An 11,206-nucleotide genomic window follows, 5' to 3' on the forward strand; every position below is an offset into this window, starting at 1 on the left:
GGGACCTGAGTTCAATTCCCAACACCCGTATCAGGCAACTCATAACTGCCCATAACTCCTGCTCTGGTATCTGATCTGGGTATCTGACACCTCTGGCCTTGTCAGGCAACCACACATGTGGTATTCACAAACATACTCACTCACACACACAAGTTAAAATAAATAAGCAATCTTTAATCTTTAAGATTAATCTTTAATTAATCTTTAATAAGCTACATGTTATTAATGGGTAGTTTCTTGGTAATACATTAAAATCGATATTTTAAAAAGTCAGTTACACAAGTGAATAGCTACATAAACTGTGGTACAAGCATAGAGTGGATCTGGAAGGGTGAGGCAGGACGATCAAGAGTAAGAACTCAGGAGCAATGGGAGGAAAAGAGGGAGGGAGAGACGGAAGGAATGAAAGAAGGAAGGAGAGATGGAGGAAGTGAGGAGGAAGGGACGGAAAGAAAAGGAAAATAGAGGGAAAAAAAGAAGAGTGAGTTATCCAGCTGTGAAGAGACATGAAGGAAGCTTGAGCTTGCTTACGGAGCGGGAGAAGCCAGCGTGGAAGGACAGCAGGCTGTGTGGTCCTGCTCTCTCACATTCTGGGAACAGGACAGACGATAGAGAGCATACATGGTGGGTAGCAGCAGGGGCCGTGCAGAAGAAGGAACAGGCAGAGCAGAGGATTTTTCAGGGCCTCGAAGCCGTCCTCTAAGGACACCACAGTGACGGACACATGCCATTTTACCGATGTCTAAAACCCCGAGAATGCGCAGCCCCCAAATTGACCCTATGGGGGTGAGGTGGCCATGGTGTGTCAGCCTAGGTAGGCTCATTTATTGTAACAAGCACACCATTCCAGGAGAGGAACTGATCGCAAGGCCACGGGGCTTGGAAAAGGCAGGATATGGGAGTCTCCACATTTCCATTCAGCTTCGCTTTGGTGTTGACGGGACATCTTACTCAGGACTGATACGTCAAGCCATGAGTGGAAACCATGCTTGGAGCTTCAGTCACTGAGCACGAGCACAGAAGCCCAAAAAATGGGATCCGAAAGATGAGGCGATCTTTATGCCTTCGGTGAAAGCGCGCACAGAGCATGCAGGCACCCCCTGCTGCTGGAGCTACTGTGGTGAGCCTGAATGCCACAGTGGAAAGGGCGGGGCTAAGCAAAGCTCCTCCTACACAGGAAGCACAAAAGCCAAGGCAAGGGCCAGGATCTTGACCTCCAAAACAGGTCATGAGCCCATGAAGTACTTCTTCCAACTAAGCCCTTCCAGTACCAGTAGTGTCCTCCGCTGGGGACCGCTCCTTCACTGTGTATGCTTTTCAGGGAGTGAGGCCCAAACTACAGCATCCACTCCCTCCAAGACCCTAAGGCATGGTAGCCATCTGCAGAAAGTAAGTGCCTTCACAGAGACCCCCATTTCTTCCTCATGTTACATCCATTTACTTTAATATCAAAGCTCCTTTGAGTGGTTTTCCTATGAGGCGGGTGTCCAAGCTCTAGGCTTTTCCTTCTATCGGAGGTCTTTATCACCCCAAAGTTCTAGTGACGTGGAAGATAACTAGGAAAGCAGCAGGGTCCACCACCGTGGCTCTTCCAGCCTCCATCCATGCTCGGGGCCCTCCACCTCTCAGTTCTGAGTGTAGAAGAGAATTCAAGGCAACTCGGAGTAGCCGCCAAACCCCTGCAGACAGAAGGAAGGGCTCTCCAGGTCACATAGGCCATGGTAATGGTTAGAAACCTCACTAGATCTTAGCTCCCTCACCCCAACCAGCCTCACTTCCAATAAATTAAAGGAAACTGTTCTCAGCCTAATCAGCTCCACCAGTGACACAAAGCCTTTCTAGAAACCTGTGGGACATCTGCAGTGAAGGGGCGCGCAGTAGCCCACTAAACAGGCCTCAGCAAACATCACTTAAGCCACGTCCTCCCAATGCATTTTAATTCATAACAACAATGGCATCACTGAAGGTACCATACCCATTGCCACATATAAGCACACTTGTATTACTCTGACATCAAGAGGAGAGATCATATTGGTCCTTGACGATATTAAGAATGGAATAAAGATGAAAATGAGATGGATTCACTCCTGGGAAACAGCTAAAGCCATATCCAGAATTCACTGTTTTAACTGCTCATAAAATGCAGGGAGGGGGGGAGAGTGAAAAAGAAAAAATCCACATAATTAGCATCAGAGTTGGAAAGAAACTTAAAAGACAAAAATAAATAAATAAATAAATAAGAAATAGAATAAATAAAATATAAACCAATATAGTAAAGCAAGCAGGCTTCCTGGCAATATCGAGCCAGAGGGGGAAAAAAACCTTTTAAAGTATAAATATGAAGAATTAAGACATAAGGACAGAGGACATTGAAATATTTTTAACAGCACATGCAAGCTTGTACAGCAATAGATGCAAAGGTTTACATAAAATGATAATTTCCTAGAAAAATATAATTTACTAAAACTAATTCAAGGACAAGTTTTTTTTTTTAAAAACAAACAAACAAACAAAAAACCCTAAATTTACCAGTGCTATGCGTTGAGAATTGTTCTCTTAAAAGAACATTAAAGGTCTTACCCTCCCACGTCATAGTGTGGCCTCATCTGGAAAGAGCATCCCTAAGGATGTAATTAGTCAAAGATGAAGGCAAACAGGAGGAGGGAATGATAAGCTAGGACCCTACCCACTTACAAGCCTTGAAAGGACACCAATTAGCACATGGAAACAGAGGCAGAGTCTGGGGAGGTGTGTGCCAGCAACGGAGGCCAATCACCAGGCGCTCGGGGGAAACCAGGAGGAACGGTCTTCGCAGGCTTGAAAGACCTAACACGGCCCACACCTTCAACTCACATATGTTGCCTCTGCAACGGTGAAAATATATTCCTTTTTAAGATTTCTTTATATATGTGAGTGGTGCACCTATGGGCGCCATGTGAGTGTGCCCGTGGAGGTTAAAAGAGGGCACTAGATCCCCTGGAACCAGAGTTACAAATAGTTGTGAGCCATCATGTGGGTGCTGGGAATGAACCTGGGCCTTCTGCAGGAGCAACGAGTGCTCTTGACTGCTAAGGCACCTCTCCAGCCCTGAGAACACAGTTCTCCGAGAACTAGATGGCCTAGGTAATTAAAAGGCTAGTTTTTATCTACCTGTGCATGCCCCAGCCACTCACACACATACCACTGCAGCTGAGCCTCCTCATATGGGCGAGTAAACTGTGACCCTGGGTGCTCCCAGCGAGCGGGTAGGAGCCAGGGGCAAGGCAGTATATGGTGCTCAGAGCAAGGAGATGCAGGGACTGAGCATTCTGTGACTCCCCCTTTCTTTGAAGGACAGCCGTCACCTACCTGCTTTCCTTGTCTCCTCTTCCCAGGAACATGAAGGTGACGGACAATCAATTCCCTACCATAGTGGAATACCCTTCAACCTATTTTTTCCTGATGGCACAGGTCAAATATAGTATCCACTGAGGAAAATGGACAATCATGTTGACACCTAAGATGTTTGTGATTCTGACCTAGGGTGTGGGTTTTGACTGAGGACTGTGTCCTCTTCGGGGGCCTAACCTTTTTTAGGGGGAGAGGGGCTGTCCCAAGGAACTGCTTGTGCCTTAACCGACCTACAGCTATCCGTCAGGGAACCTGGCTCTTCTCATCTCCTACAGTTCAGTCACAAAGGTGACGTATATTGTTCTGGAAGACTGTGTAGAAACAAAGATCTGTGGCTTTGCCAACAGTTCTGGCCATGTCACCTTCAACGACGAGACAGGAAAGCTATGGTAAGTTTGAGTCTTCACACCCTAATACGTGGGCCATGTGGAAGTGGTATGGCGGATGTTTGGTCCCTGTCTCCTAATCTGTGTATGTTGGAAACACAGGAAGGGGTACTATGAAGGACGAGAAGGTGCCATAGTGTCCCCCAGAGGGAAAGAGCAATCACAGCCTCTACAATCACAAGTTTAGAGGCTTCACCTAAAGTCCAATCTTATAAGAACTGCCCCCAGAAGGCCCCGGGTCCCATTATTCTGGGAGCCTGGGAGCAGGGCCTTAGAGACACACACATCATATACAGAATCCAGAGTGAAAAGGTACATTCTAAATATTTCATTAAAATCAAACTTTTTTCTTAAGTCTTTAGTTCTGGTAGTGGTGAAAGCATTCAGGGTTACTAGGTCCCCTGAAACCATCCCTTAGCCTTTCTTAGCTGCTCAGTTCTTCCTGTTCCAGCTGACATGATTACAGTATAGGAGAAACATGTTCTCTTGGGTTAACTTATTTTCATCAAAGTCAAATTCACTTTTAGCTCTAAATTAATTCTCTCATCTGCCTAGCCTTGGCTTTCAGACACCATTTCTGGGTTGGATTCCTTACTCTGAGTACTGTCCGCTCTCCCCTGAAAGTCATGCATGTAGAACACGATGTCTGTAAAGTCAGATCCTGAAAACAGGAAACACAGTGCCTTGAGGCAAGACATGCAGTTAATGATCACAAATCTTGCCTGGGGTCTCTTTTCTCTGAAGTTTTAAAGCCAGAGGAGAAACCCAGAGAAATCTAGAACCTGGCCACTATAGGTAAAGAAGCATGGACTCAAAAGGTGACAGTCACTCACCCAGAGTTGTGTATAAAATTAGAGGTACAAGTTCTTAAGGCATTTACTTGCCCTGATGGAAAGTTAGTCTGGAAACCATTACATAGCAGCTATGATCCCAGGGTCTGTCAACACTCAGAGGTCAGGGAGAAGGTCAGAGCAGGGGTGAGAGCTGACTCCATCCTCAAGACCCTGCCCTTTGGGTCTGGGATCCAGAGGGTAGAGAAGAGCACAGCAAAGCTCTGAAAGGAGTGCAGGAGAGAATGCTGTGCTGCCACCTGAGACTAAGAGGGGGCATGACAGAGCCTGGGCTTGGGTGGACATTCCTTGTTGGAAGCTCTCTATCCTACTGTCTTCAGTAGGGTTTCTATTGCTGTGGTGAACCAGCATGACCAAAGAAAGCCAGTTGGGGAGGAAAGGGTTTATTCAGTTTACACTTCCACATCACTGTTCATCATTGAAAGAAATCAGGACAGGAATTCAAGCAAGGCAGGAACCTGGAGGCAGGAGCTGATACAGAGACCATGGAGGGGTACTGCTCACTGTCTTGCTCCTCATGGCTTGCTCAGCCTGTTTTCTTATAGAACCCAGGACCTCCAGCCCAGGGATGGCACCATCCACATGGGTTGGGACCTCCTACATCAATCATTAAGAAAATGTCCTAGAGTTGAATCTTACGGAGGCATCTTCTTGAGGTCTCCTACTCTTAAATGACTTTAGCTTGTGTCAAGTTGACCTAAAACTATCCAGCACTCTCACCCAAACTCAGTAGTCCCAGGAGGAAAAAGGAAAGTGGGAGGGTCAGAGGGGATCAGGAGGGCCATACCCCGGCCCCAGCACAGTAATGTCTGACACATCTCCTTCCCACAGGTTGAGCCTGAGCAAAATCCTAGGCTACTACTTCCCTAAAAACAAGCCCCATAAGGCCTGGAACTGGTGGAACCTGAGCTTGCATGTTCATGCGCCCCCTGTGGTATGCATCACTCTGGAACTCAACAAGTACATCCACATAGAAGTAAAGAGCCAGGACACGGTCATGTTCTACTTCTGCAGCCCCAAACAGAAGCGGATTTGTTTTAACATGGGCTCCAGGTTCAAGGTAAAGTCTTCACTCCCCTGACCAGAAATCAAAGAAAAGGGATTAGAAGAAGGGGGGGTGAGGAAAAGATAGGTGCAAGGACTCGCCCTATGTGACCTCCTTCCTCCAGCGAGGCTGCACCTCCTGCTTTCCATGAACCCCAATAATAACGCCATCATATTCAGAATCCATCAAGGGAATCCACATCTGAAACATCACCGCACACAGAAGTGTGCTTTGGTAAGCTCCAAGATGATTCTCACCCCAGTCAAGATTGACAGTTGTCCTAGTTAGGGTTTCTGTTGCTGGAAATTCTGTGACCGAGTTGGAGAGGAAAAGGCTTATTTAACTTATGTTTCCATATCACTATTGGTCATCAAAGGAACTCAAACAGGGCAGGAACCTGGGGGCAAGAGCAGATGCAGAGGCCATACTGGCTTGCTTCCTCTGGCCACCAGCCCTGGGATGACACCACCCACAATGGACTGCTCTCTTCCCCCATCAACCACTAATTAAGAAAATGTCCTACAGGGTTGCCTACAGCCCAATCTATGGAAGCATTTTTCTCAGTTGAGGTTCTCTCCTCTCAGATGACTTTAAGGCTGTGTTAAAGTCTAAACATTACCCAGTTCAACACTCAAGGTTAACCATTGTCTCAGTCAGGGTTCCTATTGCTCTGAAGAGACACCAATACCATGGCAACTCTTATAAAGAAAAACATTTAATCGGGGCTGGCTTACAGTTCAGAGGTTTAGTCCATTGTCATCATGGCAGGAAGCATTGCATTACACAGGCAGACATGGTGATGGAAAAGGAGCCGAGAGTTCTACATCTGGATCAGCAGGCAGCAGGAAGAGATACCCAGCTTGAGCATCTGAAACCTCAAAGTCCACCTCCAGTGACACACTTCCTCCAACAGAGCCACACACCCCAATAGTGCCACTTCCTATGAGCCTATGGGGGCCATTTTTATTCAAACAACCACAACCATATTGCCTTCCTTTCCTTACACGCACTTGCATAACATGCCAGCACCTTAGGCTTGCACACCAGTGAAACCAATGCCCCAAAGAGCTTCACTTGTTCACAGCAGCAGTGTCAGAAGTCAAGGCCAAATGCAGGGTCCTCCACAAATGCACTGTTCTCACATTCATATCCCAAAATGGCGCAGAACAGCAGACATCAGGGCTGGCTCACCTCTAGTTTTGCTGGAAAGCAGTGTCAACCTGCATCAGAGGTCATGTGACCCTAGGAGGAGGCCAGGTGGACATTTGGGACACAGCAATAAAAGCTGTGGGTAGCAGAGCTGGTGAGTCAGATCTGCCCTGGGAGTTCTAGAGACATTCATCATGGCCACAGCGGGGTTAGATCCCGGGTGGGTACAGCATCTGAGTAGCAATAATCCTGACCCAGCCATCTATGTACCCCACAGTCAGTAAGACCGAAACTACTTCAAGCCATGAAGAAGAAGTCAGTCCTGGAGACAGACCCCCACCCAATGTCATGGAAGATCCAAGCCCTTCTGGGAAAAATAAGTAGGCAGCTGAGTCTCTCCACCCTGTCTGAGTTGGAAGACTTCATAGCAGTCACCCAGGTGGCACTCGAGGACCTCAATGCAAACAAATCAAGACTCTGGTCCTAGGGCAGCGACTAAATTGTCTCGGGCCTCCACTACCTGTCTTGGAAAAGGAGAGACCTTGGGAGCTGTAGGGAACCCACAAAGACCTTTTTATGTCTTTGAGAGTCCACCTGTAGTTCAGGTCTTGTAGCAACTTTGTTGGGTGGGTTAAAAAATAGAGTTTGGGGGAGTTAAACTTAACTCAGAGAAGACTTAGTGGAGACACATTATCATCTTAGTAAGTAACACTGGCCACCATCTGTCCCCTTGCTCCTGTCGCTGAGGTACAGAAATTCTTCCATGACTGTCAGTACTTGGCTTTCACTCGACATAGACCACCAAGCTTTCTTTCATTATCTGTCTGTCTCTGGGTGAGCCGCTTTATGTCTCAGTTTCTCATCTGTAAAATGGGCCTAGAAATCCTCCCTGCTATGACAGAGTCGAGAATATTGAATTCACTTGTGTAGGCAGTATCTTTGAACTGAACCCACACAGTGAGCATCCCTGCAGTGCTTGTAGCTCAACCCCTCCACAAATGTCAAAGTTCAGGTGTCTGCATTCACCTTGGTTTACGGCATCAGCCCGCACTCTGTCCATGGTCTTTTCAGTCATCATTCTGACTACCATTTACCATGCCTGGGCCATGAGCTAGTTTGGCCGTGTGTTAAGTGCTGTTCAGGCTCTGTGACACAGATAGCATTTTTTTTTTTCTTGAGGCCGCGAGAGGCACAGTGACCTCCTTTACATCCTATAAGCTACCTGTCTGCTTAGGGACATCACTCTTGTAACTACACAGTTATTTGTTTGATTTGCCACCTTAGTGTACCTCCAAACCTCAAGGTCCCCCCCCACAAACACACCTGCCCTTCATCCACTTTTGTCACAGGATCCACATCTATCCCAGTCTATCCCGAGGCCCTCTGGAAGACTGTCCTGGTCAATAAGATGCTGTTGGCATTGCCCAAGTCACACCCTTCTCTAGTCCCTAATACTAGAGTACTAGTACTCAAGCCCATGCCTCCTCTTCTTTGGCACACTTGAAGAATGGTGCAGAATGCTGCCGCTCATGCCAGGCTAAGAATGCAACAGAAAATCCTCACTCTTGGACCCCACTATTTCTACACTGCCTTCAAGGCTGTCACTAACACTGACCCTGTCACACAGATGGCCAACTGTCTAATCAGCTCCATCACAGCAAAAGGAAACCCAGACAGAAACCCAACAGCAGTCTGTACTCAGTTCCCTAAACTAGAAGCTGAACCAAAGCCCAATTGACTCCTCAGATATCTGGGACTCTTTGGGTCACTGGTAACGATCAGCTCAGTAGCTGGACCAAAGCAGAAAATCCGTAGTCACCTACCTGAAACACTCCTCCAAAGAAGTGGCAATGACCTCTGCATCAGAGCCCAGAAGGCCCAGTCCTGGGACACCCACCTTGTCCTAGAGAGTTGGTCTGTACATCTGTTCATAGGTGTCTGTCTCCTGAGGATTCTTGAAGACCCTAGAGGTCTCTGATTCACCCTCCTTTCATTAGACACCCTGGGTCTAATCCAGTGTGGCAAAGGCTTTGTTTACTGCAAAGCTCCATGATATCCTACCATGGGGTAGAGTAGTTGGTAAAAAAGGAAGAGTTGGCACCCAGCCCCCAGCAAAGTGCCTTTTATATAGACACAGGGTACCCATTCTTTCCAGGATAACCTTAACCCCAGCCTAAACCAAGAAAACCAAACACTTCTCAGCCAAGGCTGGCAGTTAGCCATTCTCTAGCATGAACAATCATACCCAAGTGCCGTCACGTAACCTACCTGCCTATGACTCACCACTGGCTGCCACATACTTTCAACAAACGTCACCACCCCCAACCATTACCTGAGCAGCTGAAATGGAGCCAGAGGAAGAAGGCTTCAGAGGTGCCACTTTGGTGGGACTGTCACTTTTTTGTGTGGGACATTGTCACTTTTCTGGGACTGACATCCCTTATCGGTGAGTGGCAGAAACAGAACACTGTTGCAAGGTGCTGTGACAAATGTGGCACTTTGTTGGCATCCCTCTGCACACCAACACCAATGTTTTAATGACCTCTTGGCACATCCTCCATGCCCGACGTACATAGAATCCCTTTTCCTTACAGCTGTGCTTTGGATCTTAAATGTCTCTCCTGTCCCATCCCCACCTCTATCAAAGGCTTGCTCCCCAGCCTGATGCACTATTGAAAGGTAGAGGAACTTTTCAGAAGTAGGGTCCGGTGTAAGAAAGTTGGATAACTGGTAAAGAGATATTGGGCCCCTGGGCCCCTCTCTCCTTGCTTCCTTGGTGCATAAAATAAGCAGTTTTGCTCTATCATTCATTTCCCACCATAACACTCAGCCCACCAAAGGCCCAAAGAGACAGGCCCAAACAAGCATGGACTGAAGCCATGAACCAAAATAATTCCTTCTTTCACATTGTCTCAGGACCCCATGCACTTGGGAGGACAACCTAAAGCTATTCAGGCATTGCTTCTGTCCCTGATGAAAATAATGGGCATGAAGCCATTACCACTGCTCAGGCTACTGCTACAGAGCACCCTGGCAACTTGTGTTGTTGGAGAAGGGGGTACTGTTTTGCTTGTTACAGCCAAGTGCTTGTCCGCCTTGACATTTTATGGATTTAGGAAGACTGTATATACTGTAACTTTAGAGTATCTCATTTACTAATGGGAAAACTCAGGCTTTGGTTCATTATATAAGAGAGCCTGCTTAAAACAAAATCAAGAGAAAGAAAGGAGAGCTAGTCATCAAAAAAGTTAAGGAGAGGCACCCAGATCTCCAGCACGCGAATAAATGCTGCACAGACTCCAGGGCCCAACCATAGTCCCAGCACTCAGGAGGCAGGGAGGGAATTCCTGAGGCAAGCTGGATAGCTAGATTTCCCAAATCCGGGAGCACTGGGTTCAGGTAGGAGACCCTACCTCAGTATATATAAGAGGAAGATTGATAAAGACTTTGGGTATCAAGTTTGGGCCTACACACACGCATGCACAGTACACACACGCATGCACACGAGGAGAGGAAGGGACTGAAGAGAGGTTGACAACCAAGTCAAATGTATAAATACAGACTTTGAAAAGCTGTAAGGCAGTAGAGGCATAGTAAGTAAGTTGCCATATAGACTACATCTTAGATACTGGATTTGTTTTTTAGATGTGTTAATACTGGGACTTGAAAAAAGAGTATTATTCTTTAAGAGACTGATGCTGAATATTTAGGAGCAAAATGTTTCACGTACAACTTGAAAACACTTCAGCCAATGAATGTGTGGTTTTTACTAATTAATTAGTAATTTAATTTTACTAATTAAAACTCAACTAAATGTGTAACAGAGCCCAATTTGGTAAGAAAAATTGTCTTAAGATATACATAGGAAAGTCTGGAAGCTGTATGCCAAACACTTAATGGTTGGCTTTGGGAAGGAGAGCCCATTTATTAGACCTTCATGTTTTGTATCAGAATTCAAATACTACAGCTGACTGGCAGTGGGCGTATCTGTATAACTGGAAAATCTTTCCCCTCGTATTTTAACGGAGGAAATAGACATTTGTCAGGCGACTGTATAAACAGACGCCACTATGCTGCTTTCCACCAGCCCCACCCTTTCCAGAAGGGTTTCCACTGTAAGACCACCTCTGCATGAGCTGAGACAGGGTGACTGCTGAGTGGGAGGCCAGGCAACGCAGCGAAACGCTGTCTCCACCAAAGACAAAAGACAAACTGGAAAAGAGAAAGCACCCCAAGGGGGGGATGTCAAATCCCTGTCCTGCACTGGGGCTACCACCAACACCGCCAGGTTCCTTTAACCCAGTGGGTCTCAGCCTTTCTAGTCTGCAAACCTCATTACATTTCCCTGTGCTGTGGTGACCCCAACCACAAAATGATTTCCGTTG

General features: G+C 46.8%; 1 protein-coding gene across 1 annotated transcript in view; it reads left to right on the forward strand.

The window, feature by feature from the left end:
- Positions 1–7,308, forward strand: part of Erich6b (glutamate rich 6B) — a 44,337-nt gene extending 37,029 nt beyond the window's left edge. The window contains exons 8-12 of the mRNA XM_060390656.1: positions 1,322–1,389; positions 3,375–3,460; positions 3,627–3,779; positions 5,459–5,687; positions 7,099–7,308. Coding sequence (XP_060246639.1) covers positions 1,322–1,389; positions 3,375–3,460; positions 3,627–3,779; positions 5,459–5,687; positions 7,099–7,308 — 746 coding nt within the window. The remainder of the gene's footprint in view (positions 1–1,321; positions 1,390–3,374; positions 3,461–3,626; positions 3,780–5,458; positions 5,688–7,098) is intronic.
- Positions 7,309–11,206: the final 3,898 nt, after the last annotated feature.

Source organism: Meriones unguiculatus, chromosome 9 (assembly GCF_030254825.1).
Source record: "Meriones unguiculatus strain TT.TT164.6M chromosome 9, Bangor_MerUng_6.1, whole genome shotgun sequence".
Classification (NCBI taxonomy): domain Eukaryota; kingdom Metazoa; phylum Chordata; class Mammalia; order Rodentia; family Muridae; genus Meriones; species Meriones unguiculatus.